Below are 23,543 nucleotides of genomic sequence, written 5' to 3'. Positions count from 1 at the left end.
ATAACTTGAAATGACATTTTTTAGGCATTTTTATTTTTTTTATCGATTTTCTCTTATATATCTGTTGAAAAACAAAATTAAAATGGAAAAAATTGGTAATTAGAAGGGAAAAATTCATTATGGTATAGAAAAATGAATATTTTCATGAAAATTTGAATTAAAAAACTGTTTTTTGGGAAAAATAGATGCAAATATCAAATTCTAACCTCAAAAATAACACAAAATGGTATTTTTTTTTGTAAAAAACCCAAATATTACGGAATATAAATCTTTTTTGATAATTGTTTATTTTCGATACGAAATAATTCATATTTATAACTTGAAATGACGTTTTTTAGGCATTTTTATTTTTTTTTATCGATTTTCTCGTATATATCTGTTGAAAAACAAAATTAAAATGGAAAAAATTGGTAATTAGAAGGGAAAAATTCATTATGGTATAGAAAAATGAATATTTTCATGAAAATTTGAATTAAAAAACTGATTTCTGGGAAAAAATAGATGCAAATATAAAATTCTAACCTCAAAAATAACAGAAAATGGTTTTTTTTTGTAAATAAACCCAAATATTTCAAAATATACGTTTTTTTGATAATTGTGTATTTCCGATACGAAATAATTCATATTTATAACTTGAAATGACGTTTTTTAGGCATTTTTATTTTTTTTTTATCGATTTTCTCGTATATATCTGTTGAAAAACAAAATTAAAATGGAAAAAATTGGTAATTAGAAGGGAAAAATTCATTATGGTTTAGAAAAATGAATATTTTCATGAAAATTTGAATTAAAAAACTGATTTTTGGGAAAAAATAGATGCAAATATAAAATTCTAACCTCAAAAATAACACAAAATGGTTTTTTTTTTGTAAATAAACCCAAATATTTCAAAATATACGTTTTTTTGATAATTGTGTATTTCCGATACGAAATAATTCATATTTATAACTTGAAATGACGTTTTTTAGGCATTTTTATTTTTTTTTTATCGATTTTCTCGTATATATCTGTTGAAAAACAAAATTAAAATGGAAAAAATTGGTAATTAGAAGGGAAAAATTCATTATGGTTTAGAAAAATGAATATTTTCATGAAAATTTGAATTAAAAAACTGATTTTTGGGAAAAAATAGATGCAAATATAAAATTCTAACCTCAAAAATAACACAAAATGGTTTTTTTTTTGTAAATAAACCCAAATATTTCAAAATATACGTTTTTTTGATAATTGTGTATTTCCGATACGAAATAATTCATATTTATAACTTGAAATGACGTTTTTTAGGCATTTTTATTTTTTTTTTATCGATTTTCTCGTATATATCTGTTGAAAAACAAAATTAAAATGGAAAAAATTGGTAATTAGAAGGGAAAAATTCATTATGGTTTAGAAAAATGAATATTTTCATGAAAATTTGAATTAAAAAACTGATTTTTGGGAAAAAATAGATGCAAATATAAAATTCTAACCTCAAAAATAACACAAAATGGTTTTTTTTTTGTAAATAAACCCAAATATTTCAAAATATACGTTTTTTTGATAATTGTGTATTTCCGATACGAAATAATTCATATTTATAACTTGAAATGACGTTTTTTAGGCATTTTTATTTTTTTTTTATCGATTTTCTCGTATATATCTGTTGAAAAACAAAATTAAAATGGAAAAAATTGGTAATTAGAAGGGAAAAATTCATTATGGTTTAGAAAAATGAATATTTTCATGAAAATTTGAATTAAAAAACTGATTTTTGGGAAAAAATAGATGCAAATATAAAATTCTAACCTCAAAAATAACACAAAATGGTTTTTTTTTTTGTAAATAAACCCAAATATTTCAAAATATACGTTTTTTTGATAATTGTGTATTTCCGATACGAAATAATTCATATTTATAACTTGAAATGACGTTTTTTAGGCATTTTTATTTTTTTTTTATCGATTTTCTCGTATATATCTGTTGAAAAACAAAATTAAAATGGAAAAAATTGGTAATTAGAAGGGAAAAATTCATTATGGTTTAGAAAAATGAATATTTTCATGAAAATTTGAATTAAAAAACTGATTTTTGGGAAAAAATAGATGCAAATATAAAATTCTAACCTCAAAAATAACACAAAATGGTTTTTTTTTTGTAAATAAACCCAAATATTTCAAAATATACGTTTTTTTGATAATTGTGTATTTCCGATACGAAATAATTCATATTTATAACTTGAAATGACGTTTTTTAGGCATTTTTATTTTTTTTATCGATTTTCTCGTATATATCTGTTGAAAAACAAAATTAAAATGGAAAAAATTGGTAATTAGAAGGGAAAAATTCATTATGGTTTAGAAAAATGAATATTTTCATGAAAATTTGAATTAAAAAACTGATTTTTGGGAAAAAATAGATGCAAATATAAAATTCTAACCTCAAAAATAACACAAAATGGTTTTTTTTTTGTAAATAAACCCAAATATTTCAAAATATACGTTTTTTTGATAATTGTGTATTTCCGATACGAAATAATTCATATTTATAACTTGAAATGACATTTTTTAGGCATTTTTATTTTTTTTATCGATTTTCTCTTATATATCTGTTGAAAAACAAAATTAAAATGGAAAAAATTGGTAATTAGAAGGGAAAAATTCATTATGGTATAGAAAAATGAATATTTTCATGAAAATTTGAATTAAAAAACTGTTTTTTGGGAAAAATAGATGCAAATATCAAATTCTAACCTCAAAAATAACACAAAATGGTATTTTTTTTTGTAAAAAACCCAAATATTACGGAATATAAATCTTTTTTGATAATTGTTTATTTCCGATACGAAATAATTCATATTTATAACTTGAAATGACGTTTTTTAGGCATTTTTATTTTTTTTATCGATTTTCTCGTATATATCTGTTGAAAAACAAAATTAAAATGGAAAAAATTGGTAATTAGAAGGTAAAAATTCATTATGGTATAGAAAAATGAATATTTTCATGAAAATTTGAATTAAAAAACTGATTTTTGGGAAAAAATAGATGCAAATATCAAATTCCAACCTCAAAAATAACACAAAATGGTATTTTTTTTTGTAAAAAACCCAAATATTTCAAAATATACGTTTTTTTGATAATTGTGTATTTCCGATACGAAATAATTCATATTTATAACTTGAAATGACGTTTTTTAGGCATTTTTATTTTTTTTATCGATTTTCTCGTATATATCTGTTGAAAAACAAAATTAAAATGGAAAAAATTGGTAATTAGAAGGTAAAAATTCATTATGGTATAGAAAAATGAATATTTTCATGAAAATTTGAATTAAAAAACTGATTTTTGGGAAAAAATAGATGCAAATATCAAATTCCAACCTCAAAAATAACACAAAATGGTATTTTTTTTTGTAAAAAACCCAAATATTTCAAAATATACGTTTTTTTGATAATTGTGTATTTCCGATACGAAATAATTCATATTTATAACTTGAAATGACGTTTTTTAAGCATTTTTATTTTTTTTATCGATTTTCTCGTATACATCTGTTGAAAAACAAAATTAAAATGGAAAAAATTGGTAATTAGAAGGGAAAAATTCATTATGGTGTAGAAAAATGAATATTTTCATGAAAATTTGAATTAAAAAACTGATTTTTGGGAAAAAATAGATGCAAATATCAAATTCCAACCTCAAAAATAACACAAAATGGTTTTTTTTTTGTAAATAAACCCAAATATTACGAAATATAAGTCTTTCTTAATAATTATTTATTCATATTTATAACTTGAAATAACTTATTTTTGGCATTATCAGAATCTCTCAAGTTTTCACGTAAATATCCGGCTGTTAAAATGACTAAGCCACGTGACCCACTGACATTCGAACGTTTTCTAATTTAATTCTTCAGTGAAATTTTTTTTACGTATAGTATTATGTTGCCCGGAACGATTAATTCCGGTTTTGAAGTTCCAGGAATTCATCAAATTCAATAAAACAAAATTATTCCGTCATATGCGAAACTTATTTATAACAATTACATCGCCATTCGAATCTTGAATCATCACATTAGACGATCGATCGATAGAAAATAAAAAAAATTCACGAAATAAAAATTAAAAGTTACATAAACTGTATAAGTTGGAAAAATTCGTCTTTCCCGTGTTAAAAAGGCTTTTGTTCGACTCAACTTTCAATAAATTTCAGTACGATGCTGTCAGGAAAATACCAGAAAATAATAATTGTAGTACAGACTAAATTGAAGCCTTGACCTTGAACACGAATGTCCATAATAATCATTTACCTTATCGGATTTAATCGCGGGACAAACTGTATAGTTATTATTTTATTTAATTATATTTATAACGAATGATGATTCTATGGTAATCCAGTCAATGGCGACCACGTGGAACGGTTAACTGTAAGTCGTTCTAGAAACTACCAAACATTAAATTTACACCTTGAACACGAATTTGCTCTTTGACTTACCAGTTAACTTGGTCGGGTATAATTATTGAACAAATTATGGTAACTAGAGTAGCCATAATACGATTAGAACCTTCTATTACTATCGCCAAATGTTTACAACGAAATTTCATCGTTCTATAATATTACTATCTAAAATTGCAGTGTTGCCACCTCTAATTCTTCTAGTTTCATCCGAATTTAATATGGCAACACTGAGTAAATATGTCAAATCTGTCATTGCGCTCAAAAGTTTGACGTTTTTTTTGACGTATTCATTGTTATAAAACATCAAAACTATTTATCGTACAAGAAAATAATTAATTTAACTATTTTACACGAAATCTGTCAATAATTATATTTGTAATCATATTAATATGAAATAAAAGTAATTTGATACGTTAATGGAACTTCAAGTGTCTAAGGAAGTCTTGGAATCGCTTAACTATGACGTTGGTTCCCTTTAGAAGCGGTCACTTTTGGAACCGTCCTCGTAATATGTTTTCAAATTATATTCAACTAACGGGGTTCGTCTATTCATAAATTCTGGCACGTACTAAATATGTATATAGTTTATCGTATACTATACAAGGTGTTGCATTTTATACGTTTTAAGGCATTTCCGTTCCACTCCAATCAAAAGGTAACGGATCGAAAATACGCGTTCATATTATATTATAAAGACTCATACTGCATTTTTTTTCATCAATTCCTACTCGTGATATAATAAAAAAATCATTTTTTCCAAAACTGTACGTTAAAGCTTGTCGACCAAACAACCGAGTTTGTTAGGTTAGGTTACCATTTTCGAATAAAAATTATTGAAACTTCCGCGTAATTTACTTACTCATTTGACTTACATTTCGTAATATTTGTAATAATGTGAAAAATTTATGTTACGTAAAAATCTTAAGAATCATCTTGGAAATAATTAAAATTAATAAGAATAGTGAGAAAGTCGTGAAACTGCACGAATTCAACGGTAATTTTGTAAGGTAACTTATAACATCCGAATTTCGTGAACTCACTACCCAATATTTAGTATACGAGGGTCGATACTTAAGTTTTAATATATGAATATGTCAAAACCACGTGACCTTGAGATTGACGCACACTTAGCAGGTCAACGTCAAAATACTTCGACAATTGGTGCAAACTAATATCTGTTTTTATTTGTCTATCTCGAAACTTAGGAAGCAACCCTCGTATCACTCATAATAAAGTCAATTGTTAAATGAGATTAACGAAAAAAATATAAATCGGCGTAATTTGCAAGAATTCAGGTCAGTGCGACGAAAGAAGGTTGTTAAACTTGAACAAGCTAACTTCGGAATACGTAAGTACTGCTGAAGAATTCAGTTTAGGCAGTTAAACATATAAATTAGGAGAAATTGCTAAACTTTTTTTTGCGCGATGTAATTTTAAAATAGACAATTTGATATATTCTCCCTATTCGACTAATTAATAATTAAAATCATTTATGTTAATTAAAAAATATATAACACTAATTTTATTAAACCGTATTTCGTACGCATAGCCACTTCCTATTAATATAATCGTTTCGTGTCAATCAAGATGTGCAAACATCTGTTACTATCTCTCTCGCTTTGTTTTTCTCCTCCAATTAAACAATGATAGCGATACAACCGTTAAGTCAATCACTTCGCACTACCGTGCCAAACAATTTAGGGTTAATATCGATTATAATAATCGATTTTGTATCGATAATGTAAAACGATATTGACTGGTAAATATTATAGTGTCTACACAAACTTCTTAATCTGTTTACTGACCTTCAGTTCTAAGAAAAGTGTTGTGATTAAATAAGAAATTGAGAAATGCGGAATTATTAAACTCGTTTTTCTTAATCATGATTATGTTATACAATTTTGATTGTTTGGAGATTCGTCAGTATTCTAAAATAGATTTTACGTTATTGGAATTTTTATAATTTGATTTAATATTGTTAAATTGATACGTAAGTGAAAATAATTACGAAAAACATTATTAAATATAAAAACTAACGTTTCGTTAACGATATTATCGTCTTCAGGGGCAATATAAAAAATTTACTACAGACGTAGAAATTTTGAAGGTCAAATAGATCGAAACAATTTCAAAACGAATTTTTAAGAAATTAAAACAGAAAGTTCAACTTGACCTTCAAACTCGTCCTTAAGGGAGTTTAATATTTAACACTAAGTTTTACAAAAATAAATAAACGAACCTGTGTAGTTAATATCCCAAATGGTCGAATAAGGAACACATAAAAAGTTCGGAATTAACGTTCGAAAATAAAAAAAAATAGTTACAATACAACCAAACTGTTAGTTTCACGACGCACTCACGAGTTAACCTCACCTTCTAACCAAAGACTGAAAGTTCCATCTACACCTCAAGACAGGTAAGAGCAGGAAACAAGCTCCGTCTACCTGTTCGTACTACAGATCCGTACTCGCAATTTTTATATATAAAAGTACACATAAAAGTTTTTTTGTCGCAATGTTTCTTCTTTTTCATATATTTTTTTGTATATTTAAGTCTTAATTGTATTATAAGTGGTTTAATTATTTGTAGCAACTCTATATATTCAATTTCTGACTTTAACGGCATGTTTATGATGTCATCAATTGATTTAGATTAGTTTAAATACTCTGTAGAAAACCAATCAAAGAAACCGAAAAAAAGTCACGTAAATATTTAATACTGATGATATTATTAATAAAATCCTTGTCCTTTAAAGAAAAGTAGATGTTAAACTAAAATTTGTTCATTAGGGGGCTGTATCTAAACCACCAAATCAGTAGCACAGTTTAGAATAGAAATAAACTTAGTTTTTAATACTCCTCGTGATCTATTTCAGGTATAATGACCTATCGTTCCGAAATTCTTTAGATATAGCTTAGTACCGCCACTCTACTTGATCATTCCTTGTATATCCATTTCAATTATTCCTATTTTTGATCTGTTGACAATTTTTTTATTAAAGCTAATTTCAATTGTAGATGAATATGTAAATCGATTAAAATATATTTCAAAATTAAATTAATTTATTTCTCATTGTATTTAATTTAATCCAAAATTGTTCGGTTTTATTGAAAACGTTTTCCGTAATAATTTTTTTGAATAAATAAAATACCAGTCCGGTCCTGTCTACCGCTATAGAGCTGCCTGTACGGGTACTAGCGACTGAACCATAAAACGAAAATAAGCGACTTTGAACCTTATTCCTTGAGTCTATAAGAACTATTTCTCTCACATTTATCAGTCTACTCGATGAATTGAATGTATTATACATTATTCCATATAATATACATTATAGTGACCAACATATTATATTGCGGGTACGTTTCGGTGCTATATTAACCGCACAGGTACATTCTGAGAATTACTTAATTTTTTTAATGGTTATTTCTTATGAAGGAATGTGATCTTTCAGATAAAAAAGATCTGAACTTAAAAAAAAAGCTGGAGACTCCGATAGGTAGGTAGAACAGTAACCTATTTTAATTTTAATGGTTTTCATATTACAAGGACGAAAATAAAATACTAACAGTTTAAATATTAAATATTCCGTTTAATATTAATTATTTCAAATTCCGCGTGCGTTTATTTTTGTCCGGTACTACCGTAATTCCAATCGGTAGCGAAGAATATCAATTAGTACTTTTTGATGCTAGATATTTACATTCATTTTTAGTCGACTTATGAACGAGCATAGATTTTAATTGGGTCTGGGCGTTCAACGACCCAAGAAACCGTTCCGAAGAATACCAGATTTGGTGGGTGAATTCAGTTGTATATCTAGTGACCTTATTAAAATTTACAATCACTAATAGATATACAACCAGTTATTTATTAAACGTCATACAATTACTAATAGTTATGCAACCAGTTATAACAACAGAAATAGACATATCATTTGAGTTGATTTCGAAACGTTAAAAATTTTGTTGCTTAAAATAAAGAAAAAGATACATTAATAAAAAAAATCGTTATAACAAATTATTAATAAACGTAGTGGTTCAAAAATACGTGCTTATGTCAAAATCCAATAATAGAATTTTTTGCTTAAACCTATAATGAATCAAATAGTTATGCAACCAGTATTACTCATAACAGAATTATAATAACCACTAGATATACAACCACTATTGACAAGTAAACAAATAGTTATGCAACCAACATTGACTAATATTGGTATTATAATGAGAAATAGTTATGCAACCAGTAATGATCCATAGTATAGAAGTTAGAATAACTAATAGGTATGCAATAAAAATTAATTAAAACAAAAATTTGATTATCGAATTATTTATTGAATTAAAGACAAGCTAAAAATAGTTTGTAACAATCGTCGTCGGGTATAAAACTGACGTAAGGTTCATTTCCGGTTCTAAGTCCAATTCTAAATTGTTCGTTCGGATATCTTCGTAACCATATGACATCAAAATCGTCTATTTTCGGTCGCATCGTATTTATGTCGTATATAGTGTTGGGCGGTTCAAGTTGATCCGAAGTCCCACCGGAAAATCCTAAATTTTGACATATTTGTTCGATTTCTTGAGGTGTATAATTATTACGGAAACAACCCGAGTGCCATATACCTCCGGTTCTCGATATTAATTCTCCAGCGTTCGTTCTAGAATTTTTTTAAATAAATAATCATTTTGATTTTAACGACACCCCGTATACTTATTACTTAATGTTTTTTATTGTTTATTCTTAAGTATATTAAATTGTTTATGGCTTGAATTGTTTACGTACGTTTCGTTCTGTTCATTTACAATGTTATAACAAAGTTTTTCATCGCTTCCTATTGGACAATCCGGAGTTCCATCACACACCATATCATTGGAAATACAAAGGTTAGAGCTAAAATGCCAATTTTTTAAACAAAAATGTAAAAGAAAGACGAATAAATAAAAAATATTGAAGTTAAAATAAATTCTATAATTAAGACGTTAAACAGCCATGGTCACGAATTATAAATCATATGGAAAAGAGCGCAACGTTGCCAGCTTTAGTTATATGAAGCAATAGTTGATATCAGTCGTATGATTTTTACGATTTATCCCATTTTATCTTTAACGATATAGCTAGGTACAGAAAAAGTATTATTTAATCATTATATAATTAAATTGGATTATAAACAAAGAAAAGCTATTGGATTGAAAATAAAACAATTTTTTTCAATATGAAAATACTCAACCTTCCTTCGCAGGAGTCAATATGGCAACATTGCTGAGATAATTCGTTGTTACACGAATTATGACCCTCGCTGTTTAGGATTTTGTACAAACAATGTCGTTTTCTTGGTATAAACTTTATCAATAATTAAAATTTGATTATAACAATCGAATATTCATGAAAAGGGTTGATTTAGAGAAAATAACAACAATTGATTATTACTAACTTTGAACAGTTGAAACTATTTGGTTTGCATGGACAAATTTGTGGATCTTCGTCAGTTCTATCCATACAATGGACGATACCATCACAAATCTTTTCCGGATTCGTTAATTCAAGGTAAGATTTGCAATCGCATACATCTGGTTCGTCGCTCAAATCACCGCAATCATCGTTTCTATCACAAAACTTGCTTTTGGGGACGCATATGCCATTATTACATCTTAATTCGTTAAAATGACATTCTAAAAATATTTATTAATTATGAAATTCATATAATAAAATGAAAAAATCTCCATCTCTTTTAGTATTACTTGAATTTCTTTAATTTAAACGGCTAGCGACATCTATAAATGAAAACTCAAACTTTAAATACCCAGTAGAATGCTATGATTGATTTCTGTATGCAATAAAACATTTTCGATTATCATTTTAATTCTTTGTATATATTTATGAATATTTACGTGGAGCTAATAACAAATTTAATCGAACAAATTCTTATTTATTATTCATGAAATGACTGAATTTCAATTTAAACGTCTATCGCCATCTATGAATGAGATTCACGTACTTCAGTTTCATTCTATCAATGATTCTATGTACGCATAAAAAATATTTATGAATATCCCTGTCATTCACTGAGTTTATTTAGAAATAAGCGAATTGATTTAATTTTTAAATAAAATCGATAAATTAATTGTGAATTATTACAATTTTTATTATCAATAAAATAAATTTCAACTTAATAGCCTAGCGACATCTATAAATGAGAACTGTATACTTAACTCTTTTTTTAACGATTCCTGTACAATAAAACTTCGAGTATCATTGTAGATAAATAATTAGACTGATTATAGATAAATAAATAATAAGAAATTTATCATTAATTTGCTATAAATTTTTTATTTGAACTCAACATATTACTCTAATTATTTATCTACAGTGATACTCGAAATTGTACGGTACAGGAATCATTCCAAAATAGAGTGAAGTATACCGTTTTCACTCATAGGTGTCGCTAGACGTTTAACTTGAATTAGTATTTATAATAATAAGAAATTCATCAGTAATTTGCTATAAATTCTTTATTTGTACGCAGTATATCAGTCTAATTACTAAATTCAAATTACTAATAAACGTCTTATTATTTTAAATATTAATTCAATGCAATCGCCTAGCGACACCTATGAATGAGAACTGTATACTTCACACTATTGTCTTAATGATTCCTGTATGGTACAATTTCGAGTATCACTGTAGATAAATAACTAGACTGATATGTTGCGTTCAAATAAAGAATTTATAGCAAATTACTGATAAATTTCTTATTATTATGAATATTGATTCAAATTAAACGTCTAGCGACATCTATGAATGAGAACTGTATACTTCCTCTTTTTCTTTAACGATTCCTGTACAATAAAACTTCCAGTATCATTGTAAATAAATAATTAGACTGATATGTTGCGTTCCATTAATGGATTTATTGCAAATTACTGATTAATTTCTTATTATTATCAATATTAATTCAAGTTAAGCGCCTAGCGTCATCTATATATAATAACTGTGTACTTGACTTGTTTTTTAAATAGTTTTTTTTAAATAATTCATTTGTTTTTCATTTTCGGAAAAAATATATTATTTCTATGAAATTTTTATTAAAAAATAAGAAATTTGTATCTATTTATATTATCAATTCCTACAATTTATAAATTTAAGTCATTCGTCTAGCGACATCTATACTTCAAGTTTATATTCATGCTGAATCTTCTATTATTGGTATAATGATTCCTGTAATTAGGACGAGACCTGTACTTACGACATTTTCCGGTTAGATGGCAGATGTGTTCATTTTCATAACACAAATTCGAATCTTCGTCTTCGCCACCTCTACAGTCAGTGATACCGTCACAAGTTTTTGTTTTGTTTATGCATTCCCCTAGGGAACATCTAAATCCATCACATTTGGGAGCGTCGACGTCTGGAGTAATTTGTTCTGAAATTTGATATAATGTACGAGTGAAAAAGTTGTTTGAAAAGTAGGGATAAAAAATGGCTGATATTTCATTCAATAATTAAGAAGTTCTATATACACTGCCTTTCAAAAAGTGTAATATCATCATTAGTTTTATAAATTTTTATATACATGGAGATATAAAAAGTGTTTTGTTATTTTTTGTTTATATAAATTCCTAACCTAACTTGAATTAATTTTTTTTTCTAATAATTTGTAAAAATTGTTCAAATTATGATATTTAAATGTTTTGTATTAAGAATTTAGGAGAAAAAATTAATTTTTCGAAAAAAATTTACAATAATTGTCGAGCGTGGGAAAATTTATGGAGTAGATATAAGAAGTGTTATATACACTGCCCTCCACAAAGTGAGATATCTATTTTATACATTTTTTACTAAATAATTAACGAGTTTTATATACACTGGCATCCAAAAAGTGTAATTTCATTATTAGTTTTATAAATTTTTATATACATGGAGATATAAAAAGTGTTTTGTTATTTTTTGTTTATATAAATTCCTAACCTAACTTGAATTAATTTTTTTTTCTAATAATTTGTAAAAATTGTTCAAATTATGATATTTAAATGTTTTGTATTAAGAATTTAGGAGAAAAAATTAATTTTTCGAAAAAAATTTACAACAATTTTCGAGCGTGGGAAAATTTATGGAGTAGATATATGAAGTGTTACATACACTGCTCTCCACAAAGTGAGATATCTATTTTATACATTTTTTACTACATAATTAAGGAGTTTTATATACACTGCCATCCAAAAAGTGTAATTTCATTATTAGTTTTATAAATTTTTATATACATGGAGATATAAAAAGTGTTTTGTTATTTTTTGTTTATATAAATTCCTAACCTAACTTGAATTAATTTTTTTTTCTAATAATTTGTAAAAATTGTTCAAATTATGATATTTAAATGTTTTGTATTAAGAATTTAGGAGAAAAAATTAATTTTTCGAAAAAAATTTACAACAATTTTCGAGCGTGGGAAAATTTATGGAGTAGATATAAGAAGTGTTATATACACTGCTCTCCACAAAGTGAGATATCTATTTTATACATTTTTTACTAAATAATTAACGAGTTTTATATACACTGGCATCCAAAAAGTGTAATTTCATTATTAGTTTTATAAATTTTTATATACATGGAGATATAAAAAGTGTTTTGTTATTTTTTGTTTATATAAATTCCTAACCTAACTTGAATTAATTTTTTTTTCTAATAATTTGTAAAAATTGTTCAAATTATGATATTTAAATGTTTTGTATTAAGAATTTAGGAGAAAAAATTAATTTTTCGAAAAAAATTTACAACAATTTTCGAGCGTGGGAAAATTTATGGAGTAGATATAAGAAGTGTTATATACACTGCCCTCCACAAAGTGAGATATCTATTTTATACATTTTTTACTAAATAATTAACGAGTTTTATATACACTGGCATCCAAAAAGTGTAATTTCATTATTAGTTTTATAAATTTTTATATACATGGAGATATAAAAAGTGTTTTGTTATTTTTTGTTTATATAAATTCCTAACCTAACTTGAATTAATTTTTTTTTCTAATAATTTGGAAAAATTGTTCAAATTATGATATTTAAATGTTTTGTATTAAGAATTTAGGAGAAAAAATTAATTTTTCGAAAAAAATTTACAACAATTTTCGAGCGTGGGAAAATTTATGGAGTAGATATAAGAAGTGTTATATACACTGCCCTCCACAAAGTGAGATATCTATTTTATACATTTTTTACTAAATAATTAACGAGATTTATATACACTGGCATCCAAAAAGTGTAATTTCATTATTAGTTTTATAAATTTTTATATACATGGAGATATAAAAAGTGTTTTGTTATTTTTTGTTTATATAAATTCCTAACCTAACTTGAATTAATTTTTTTTTCTAATAATTTGTAAAAATTGTTCAAATTATGATATTTAAATGTTTTGTATTAAGAATTTAGGAGAAAAAATTAATTTTTCGAAAAAAATTTACAACAATCTTCGAGTGTGGGAAAATTTATGGAGTAGATATAAGAAGTGTTATATACACTGCCCTCCACAAAGTGAGATATCTATTTTATACATTTTTTACTAAATAATTAACGAGATTTATATACACTGGCATCCAAAAAGTGTAATTTCATTATTAGTTTTATAAATTTTTATATACATGGAGATATAAAAAGTGTTTTGTTATTTTTTGTTTATATAAATTCCTAACCTAACTTGAATTAATTTTTTTTTCTAATAATTTGTAAAAATTGTTCAAATTATGATATTTAAATGTTTTGTATTAAGAATTTAGGAGAAAAAATTAATTTTTCGAAAAAAATTTACAACAATCTTCGAGTGTGGGAAAATTTATGGAGTAGATATAAGAAGTGTTATATACACTGCCCTCCACAAAGTGAGATATCTATTTTATACATTTTTTACTAAATAATTAACGAGTTTTATATACACTGGCATCCAAAAAGTGTAATTTCATTATTAGTTTTATAAATTTTTATATACATGGAGATATAAAAAGTGTTTTGTTATTTTTTGTTTATATAAATTCCTAACCTAACTTGAATTAATTTTTTTTTCTAATAATTTGGAAAAATTGTTCAAATTATGATATTTAAATGTTTTGTATTAAGAATTTAGGAGAAAAAATTAATTTTTCGAAAAAAATTTACAACAATTTTCGAGCGTGGGAAAATTTATGGAGTAGATATAAGAAGTGTTATATACACTGCCCTCCACAAAGTGAGATATCTATTTTATACATTTTTTACTAAATAATTAACGAGATTTATATACACTGGCATCCAAAAAGTGTAATTTCATTATTAGTTTTATAAATTTTTATATACATGGAGATATAAAAAGTGTTTTGTTATTTTTTGTTTATATAAATTCCTAACCTAACTTGAATTAATTTTTTTTTCTAATAATTTGTAAAAATTGTTCAAATTATGATATTTAAATGTTTTGTATTAAGAATTTAGGAGAAAAAATTAATTTTTCGAAAAAAATTTACAACAATCTTCGAGTGTGGGAAAATTTATGGAGTAGATATAAGAAGTGTTATATACACTGCCCTCCACAAAGTGAGATATCTATTTTATACATTTTTTACTAAATAATTAACGAGATTTATATACACTGGCATCCAAAAAGTGTAATTTCATTATTAGTTTTATAAATTTTTATATACATGGAGATATAAAAAGTGTTTTGTTATTTTTTGTTTATATAAATTCCTAACCTAACTTGAATTAATTTTTTTTTCTAATAATTTGGAAAAATTGTTCAAATTATGATATTTAAATGTTTTGTATTAAGAATTTAGGAGAAAAAATTAATTTTTCGAAAAAAATTTACAACAATTTTCGAGCGTGGGAAAATTTATGGAGTAGATATAAGAAGTGTTATATACACTGCCCTCCACAAAGTGAGATATCTATTTTATACATTTTTTACTAAATAATTAACGAGTTTTATATACACTGGCATCCAAAAAGTGTAATTTCATTATTAGTTTTATAAATTTTTATATACATGGAGATATAAAAAGTGTTTTGTTATTTTTTGTTTATATAAATTCCTAACCTAACTTGAATTAATTTTTTTTTCTAATAATTTGTAAAAATTGTTCAAATTATGATATTTAAATGTTTTGTATTAAGAATTTAGGAGAAAAAATTAATTTTTCGAAAAAAATTTACAACAATTTTCGAGCGTGGGAAAATTTATGGAGTAGATATAAGAAGTGTTACATACACTGCTCTCCACAAAGTGAGATATCTATTTTATACATTTTTTACTACATAATTAAGGAGTTTTATATACACTGCCATCCAAAAAGTGTAATTTCATTATTAGTTTTATAAATTTTTATATACATGGAGATATAAAAAGTGTTTTGTTATTTTTTGTTTATATAAATTCCTAACCTAACTTGAATTAATTTTTTTTTCTAATAATTTGTAAAAATTGTTCAAATTATGATATTTAAATGTTTTGTATTAAGAATTTAGGAGAAAAAATTAATTTTTCGAAAAAAATTTACAACAATTTTCGAGCGTGGGAAAATTTATGGAGTAGATATAAGAAGTGTTACATACACTGCTCTCCACAAAGTGAGATATCTATTTTATACATTTTTTACTACATAATTAAGGAGTTTTATATACACTGCCATCCAAAAAGTGTAATTTCATTATTAGTTTTATAAATTTTTATATACATGGAGATATAAAAAGTGTTTTGTTATTTTTTGTTTATATAAATTCCTAACCTAACTTGAATTAATTTTTTTTTCTAATAATTTGGAAAAATTGTTCAAATTATGATATTTAAATGTTTTGTATTAAGAATTTAGGAGAAAAAATTAATTTTTCGAAAAAAATTTACAACAATTTTCGAGCGTGGGAAAATTTATGGAGTAGATATAAGAAGTGTTATATACACTGCCCTCCACAAAGTGAGATATCTATTTTATACATTTTTTACTAAATAATTAACGAGATTTATATACACTGGCATCCAAAAAGTGTAATTTCATTATTAGTTTTATAAATTTTTATATACATGGAGATATAAAAAGTGTTTTGTTATTTTTTGTTTATATAAATTCCTAACCTAACTTGAATTAATTTTTTTTTTCTAATAATTTGGAAAAATTATCCAAATTATGATATTTCAATGATTTGTATTACGAATTTTTGGAAAAAAATTTACAATTTTCGAGCGTGGGAAAATTTATGGAGTAGATATAAGAAGTGTTATATACACTGCCCTCCACAAAGTGAGATATCTATTTTATACATTTTTTACTAAATAATTAACGAGTTTTATATACACTGGCATCCAAAAATTATGTTAACTTTTATATATATATATATATATATATATATATATATATATATATATATATATATATAAATACCTAAAATTTTGTTTATTTCCACTTTGTGATAAGGAATGCTGGTATATTTTTTGACGGAAGATAAGCCGCATAAACCATCTTTTTCAAAATACACAGCCGCCGAGTACCAACCGCTACCAGAATCGCATACAATGCTACCACTCCATGGAATCGAATTCTAGAAATCGAATTATTTATATATTTCCATAATAATACAAAAATAAAAGTTGGATACCTTGCAGTCAGTTTTGATTTTTGTTTCGAAACACCTATACCCGACGACACAATTTTTGATGGGCGCCAAAAAGACATACTTCGCTTTATTTTCAAATAATCCGATAGCCACGCATTTTTCTCTCCTTTCTCCATCCCTCCTACAAAGTAAACCTCCAAAATAAAATCATCATCGCCGTACGAACTTTTAAATATTCACCTCAAATTTAAACGGAGATGTTTGACATATCTGTTGTAAGATATCGATTTTTCAGTTCTCAATAGGACAATATCGGTATTTGGAATTCGTCGACTTTCGACAATTCTTAGTGTTTGTTCGTGGGGGCCTTCGACGGGCAGCTCGGCTTTACCTTTACCCAATAAAACAGCCACGTAGTGCTCTTCCAAACTAAAAAACACCAACAATCGTATTGGGTCTCATTGGAATTCAATTATTGACAATTTTGATTACGAGAGTTGTCCATTAAATAAGAGCTGCTGATGTTATGTAAGTCTCGACGAAACTTGACTGTTTGGCACTCTTTCTCCCAATTTCCGCCCCGGTACGCTATCGAAGTTATCGAAACATTTGTTGGGAACTTTATTTTATGGACAAGCCTCGTACACGTCACTGATTAAATAAAGATGGTTTAAATCACTTACTGCGTTAAATGTTTGGTACAATTGATGGAAGTAACAATCCAAAGTGGATTTAAAATAGCTCCCATGCATCTATATATACCGTCGGAATAAATGACGGCATTCCATGGAGCGGTATAAAGTTCAACCTCGTCGATTGCGTTGTCGCGAATGCCGCGGATCGAATTATCCAAAGATACGTTCGAACATTTAACATACAATCCTTGGCAAGTGTTATTTTCGTGAATTGTTTTTATTTCGTTTTGGTTTAGGGGTGTTTTGTCTAATTGGAATTTATTGAACGTTAGATATTCTTCGAAACCTAATAAATAGCAGGTATTAGTCGCTATATTAGCAGGTTTTTCGGTGGAGTTTAGGCAATAGGGACGCCAAACCCCATTGCGGTTTATGGTTACGATACCGCGCGTCGTTAGATTCGGACGAGAATCCGCGTCCAAATCTACGGTACGACCGTTTGTAAGTGTCACTGAAAAATAGAAAAAAAAATGAATGAATAAATCATTTTATATGAACCAATTTTAATAAATTCGATAAAATAATAAATGGTACGTAAATTATAGTGACGATAAATTTCCGAGCGAGAGCTCCCGCAAAACTTAATAACAAAAGTGGTAAAACCGGTAATTGCGTCCACTAAAGAAATTAACGACAACAATTTTTCTTACAATCTTGCAGATATATCAAACTGTAATAACCTACACGTCTGACAATATAATCGAATCATAAATTTCTTCACATCACTTTCGTTTTGAGTAATTTCGTAATGTAATCTTTCGGTTATATATATATATATATATATATATATATATATATATATATATATATATATATATATATATATATATATATATATATATATATATATTTTTTTTTTTTTTTTTCATTGGAACGACCAAACATTAAGACTTGACGTTGATTTATCAGTAGATAGTACGTCAAGGATTGTAATTAACGTTTGCGTGTCAAAATAAAACTTTTTCGGAATGGATACCAACCGAAACGTATGGAGAAAATAATTATTATTAGCGAAAAATTAACACTCTATACTACAGATTGTTACAAAAAACGTTATAGGATATTTTATCAGAGCTGTATAGTGTAGGTAAAAGAGAAAGTTTCCACAAAGAAAAATTTTAACGAAAACTGTTGGTTTTACATTAAAAATTAGTTCCCAGAAGTCCTAATTGATCCCATGTTTTAAAAGAGACGTTTTTAATAAAAAAATTCTTCTCGGTGTAAAGTTTTGGCGAAAACTGTGGGTTTTACATTAAAAATAGTTCCCAGAAGTCCTAATTGATCCCATGTTTTAAAAGAGACGTTTTTAATAACAAAATTCTCCTCGTAGTAAAGTTTTGGCGAAAACTGTGGGTTTTACATTAAAAATAGTTCCCAGAAGTCCTAATTGATCCCATGTTCTACAAGAGACGTTTTTAATAACAAAATTCTTCTCGGAGTAAAGTTTTGGCGAAAACTGTGGGTTTTACATTAAAAATAGTTCCCAGAAGTCCTAATTGATCCCATGTTTTGAAAGAGACGTTTTTAATAACAAAATTCTTCTCTGAGTAAAGTTTTGGCGAAAACTGTGGGTTTTACATTAAAAATTAAATCCCAGAAGTCTTAATTGATCCCATGTTTTAAAAGAGACGTTTTTAATAACAAAATTCTTCTCTGAGTAAAGTTTTGGCGAAAACTGTGGGTTTTACATTAAAAATTAGTTCCCAGAAGTCCTAATTGATCCCATGTTCTAAAAGAGACGTTTTTAATAACAAAATTCTTCTCTGAGTAAAGTTTTGGCGAAAACTGTGGGTTTTACATTAAAAATTAAATCCCAGAAGTCTTAATTGATCCCATGTTTTAAAACAGACGTTTTTAATAACAAAATTCTTCTCGGAGTAAAGTTTTGGCGAAAACTGTGGGTTTTACATTAAAAATTAGTTCCCAAAAGTCCTAATTGATCCCATGTTTTAAAAGAGACGTTTTTAATAACAAAATTCTTCTCGGAGTAAAGTTTTGGCGAAAACTGTGGGTTTTACATTAAAAATTAGTTCCCAAAAGTCCTAATTGATCCCATGTTTTAAAAGAGACGTTTTTAATAACAAAATTCTTCTCGGTGTAAAGTTTTGGCGAAAACTGTGGGTTTTACATTGAAAATTAGTTCCCAGAAGTCCTAATCGATCCCATGTTTCAAAAGAGACGCTTTCAATAACAAAATTCTTCTCGGTGTAAAGTTTTGGCGAAAACTATGGGTTTTACATTAAAAATTAGTTCCCAAAAGTCCTAATTGATCCCATGTTTTAAAAGAGACGTTTTTAATAACAAAATTCTTCTCGGAGTAAAGTTTTGGCGAAAACTGTGGGTTTTACATTAAAAATTAGTTCCCAAAAGTCCTAATTGATCCCATGTTTTAAAAGAGACGTTTTTAATAACAAAATTCTTCTCGGAGTAAAGTTTTGGCGAAAACTGTGGGTTTTACATTAAAAATTAGTTCCCAAAAGTCCTAATTGATCCCATGTTTTAAAAGAGACGTTTTTAATAACAAAATTCTTCTCGGAGTAAAGTTTTGGCGAAAACTGTGGGTTTTACATTAAAAATTAGTTCCCAAAAGTCCTAATTGATCCCATGTTTTAAAAGAGACGTTTTTAATAACAAAATTCTTCTCGGAGTAAAGTTTTGGCGAAAACTGTGGGTTTTACATTAAAAATTAGTTCCCAAAAGTCCTAATTGATCCCATGTTTTAAAAGAGACGTTTTTAATAACAAAATTCTTCTCGGTGTAAAGTTTTGGCGAAAACTGTGGGTTTTACATTAAAAATTAGTTCCCAGAAGTCCTAATCGATCCCATGTTTCAAAAGAGACGCTTTCAATAACAAAATTCTTCTCGGTGTAAAGTTTTGGCGAAAACTATGGGTTTTACATTAAAAATTAGTTCCCAAAAGTCCTAATTGATCCCATGTTTTAAAAGAGACGTTTTTAATAACAAAATTCTTCTCGGTGTAAAGTTTTGGCGAAAACTGTGGGTTTTACATTAAAAATTAGTTCCCAGAAGTCCTAATCGATCCCATGTTTTAAAAGAGACGTTTTTAATAACAAAATTCTTCTCGGAGTAAAGTTTTGGCGAAAACTGTGGGTTTTACATTAAAAATTAGTTCCCAAAAGTCCTAATCGATCCCATGTTTTAAAAGAGACGTTTTTAATAACAAAATTCTTCTCGGTGTAAAGTTTTGGCGAAAACTGTGGGTTTTACATTAAAATTAAATCCCAGAAGTCCTAATCGATCCCATGTTTTAAAAGAGACGTTTTTAATAACAAAATTCGTCTCGGTGTAAAGTTTTGGCGAAAACTGTGGGTTTTACATTAAAAATTAGTTCCCAAAAGTCCTAATTGATCCCATGTTTTAAAAGAGACGTTTTTAATAACAAAATTCTTCTCGGTGTAAAGTTTTGGCGAAAACTGTGGGTTTTACATTAAAAATTAGTTCCCAGAAGTCCTAATCGATCCCATGTTTTAAAAGAGACGTTTTTAATAACAAAATTCGTCTCGGTGTAAAGTTTTGGCGAAAACTGTGGGTTTTACATTAAAAATTAGTTCCCAAAAGTCCTAATTGATCCCATGTTTTAAAAGAGACGTTTTTAATAACAAAATTCTTCTCGGTGTAAAGTTTTGGCGAAAACTGTGGGTTTTACATTAAAAATTAGTTCCCAGAAGTCCTAATCGATCCCATGTTTTAAAAGAGACGTTTTTAATAACAAAATTCGTCTCGGTGTAAAGTTTTGGCGAAAACTGTGGGTTTTACATTAAAAATTAGTTCCCAAAAGTCCTAATTGATCCCATGTTTTAAAAGAGACGTTTTTAATAACAAAATTCTTCTCGGTGTAAAGTTTTGGCGAAAACTGTGGGTTTTACATTAAAATTAAATCCCAGAAGTCCTAATCGATCCCATGTTTTAAAAGAGACGTTTTTAATAACAAAATTCGTCTCGGTGTAAAGTTTTGGCGAAAACTGTGGGTTTTACATTAAAAATTAGTTCCCAAAAGTCCTAATTGATCCCATGTTTTAAAAGAGACGTTTTTAATAACAAAATTCTTCTCGGTGTAAAGTTTTGGCGAAAACTGTGGGTTTTACATTAAAAATTAGTTCCCAGAAGTCCTAATCGATCCCATGTTTTAAAAGAGACGTTTTTAATAACAAAATTCGTCTCGGTGTAAAGTTTTGGCGAAAACTGTGGGTTTTACATTAAAAATTAGTTCCCAAAAGTCCTAATTGATCCCATGTTTTAAAAGAGACGTTTTTAATAACAAAATTCTTCTCGGTGTAAAGTTTTGGCGAAAACTGTGGGTTTTACATTAAAAATTAGTTCCCAGAAGTCCTAATCGATCCCATGTTTTAAAAGAGACGTTTTTAATAACAAAATTCTTCTCGGAGTAAAGTTTTGGCGAAAACTGTGGGTTTTACATTAAAAATTAGTTCCCAAAAGTCCTAATCGATCCCATGTTTTAAAAGAGACGTTTTTAATAACAAAATTCTTCTCGGTGTAAAGTTTTGGCGAAAACTGTGGGTTTTACATTAAAATTAAATCCCAGAAGTCCTAATCGATCCCATGTTTTAAAAGAGACGTTTTTAATAACAAAATTCGTCTCGGTGTAAAGTTTTGGCGAAAACTGTGGGTTTTACATTAAAAATTAGTTCCCAAAAGTCCTAATTGATCCCATGTTTTAAAAGAGACGTTTTTAATAACAAAATTCTTCTCGGTGTAAAGTTTTGGCGAAAACTGTGGGTTTTACATTAAAAATTAGTTCCCAGAAGTCCTAATCGATCCCATGTTTTAAAAGAGACGTTTTTAATAACAAAATTCGTCTCGGTGTAAAGTTTTGGCGAAAACTGTGGGTTTTACATTAAAAATTAGTTCCCAAAAGTCCTAATTGATCCCATGTTTTAAAAGAGACGTTTTTAATAACAAAATTCTTCTCGGTGTAAAGTTTTGGCGAAAACTGTGGGTTTTACATTAAAATTAAATCCCAGAAGTCCTAATCGATCCCATGTTTTAAAAGAGACGTTTTTAATAACAAAATTCGTCTCGGTGTAAAGTTTTGGCGAAAACTGTGGGTTTTACATTAAAAATTAGTTCCCAAAAGTCCTAATTGATCCCATGTTTTAAAAGAGACGTTTTTAATAACAAAATTCTTCTCGGTGTAAAGTTTTGGCGAAAACTGTGGGTTTTACATTAAAAATTAGTTCCCAGAAGTCCTAATCGATCCCATGTTTTAAAAGAGACGTTTTTAATAACAAAATTCGTCTCGGTGTAAAGTTTTGGCGAAAACTGTGGGTTTTACATTAAAAATTAGTTCCCAAAAGTCCTAATTGATCCCATGTTTTAAAAGAGACGTTTTTAATAACAAAATTCTTCTCGGAGTAAAGTTTTGGCGAAAACTGTGGGTTTTACATTAAAAATTAGTTCCCAGAAGTCCTAATCGATCCCATGTTTTAAAAGAGACGTTTTTAATAACAAAATTCTTCTCGGAGTAAAGTTTTGGCGAAAACTGTGGGTTTTACATTAAAAATTAGTTCCCAGAAGTCCTAATCGATCCCATGTTTCAAAAGAGACGTTTTCAATAACAAAATTTTTCTCGGTGTAAAGTTTTGGCGAAAACTGTGGGTTTTACATTAAAAATTAGTTCCCAGAAGTCCTAATCGATCCCATGTTTCAAAAGAGACGTTTTCAATAACAAAATTCTTCTCGGTGTAAAGTTTTGGCGAAAACTGTGGGTTTTACATTGAAAATTAGTTCCCAGAAGTCCTAATTGATTCCATGTTTTAAAAGAGACGTTTTTAATAACAAAATTCTTCTCGGAGTTAAGTTTTGGC

The 23,543-nt window shown here is 27.1% G+C and overlaps 2 protein-coding genes across 3 annotated transcripts in view; both read right to left on the bottom strand.

Moving 5' to 3' along the window:
* Positions 1-6,807, bottom strand: part of LOC130448789 (sushi, von Willebrand factor type A, EGF and pentraxin domain-containing protein 1) — a 61,714-nt gene extending 54,907 nt beyond the window's left edge. For both annotated transcript variants that reach the window (XM_056786299.1, XM_056786300.1), the window contains exon 1: positions 6,673-6,807. The gene's annotated coding sequence lies outside the window, so the exon portion shown is untranslated. The remainder of the gene's footprint in view (positions 1-6,672) is intronic.
* Positions 6,808-8,743: 1,936 nt separating this feature from the next.
* LOC130448609 (serine protease nudel-like) overlaps positions 8,744-23,543 on the bottom strand; it is a 36,896-nt gene continuing 22,096 nt past the window's right edge. Inside the window, exons 12-19 of the mRNA XM_056786038.1 lie at positions 17,686-18,148; positions 17,243-17,431; positions 17,045-17,183; positions 16,831-16,987; positions 11,674-11,850; positions 9,862-10,099; positions 9,213-9,320; positions 8,744-9,087 (exon numbers count right to left, since the gene is read on the bottom strand). Of these exons, the coding sequence (XP_056642016.1) occupies positions 8,769-9,087; positions 9,213-9,320; positions 9,862-10,099; positions 11,674-11,850; positions 16,831-16,987; positions 17,045-17,183; positions 17,243-17,431; positions 17,686-18,148 (1,790 nt within the window). The 3' untranslated portion in view covers positions 8,744-8,768. The remainder of the gene's footprint in view (positions 9,088-9,212; positions 9,321-9,861; positions 10,100-11,673; positions 11,851-16,830; positions 16,988-17,044; positions 17,184-17,242; positions 17,432-17,685; positions 18,149-23,543) is intronic.

The sequence above is a fragment of the Diorhabda sublineata genome, chromosome 9 (genome assembly GCF_026230105.1).
Source record: "Diorhabda sublineata isolate icDioSubl1.1 chromosome 9, icDioSubl1.1, whole genome shotgun sequence".
Classification (NCBI taxonomy): domain Eukaryota; kingdom Metazoa; phylum Arthropoda; class Insecta; order Coleoptera; family Chrysomelidae; genus Diorhabda; species Diorhabda sublineata.
Note: the sequence above shows the minus strand (reverse complement) of the source record. Positions and strands in the feature narration are given on the sequence as shown.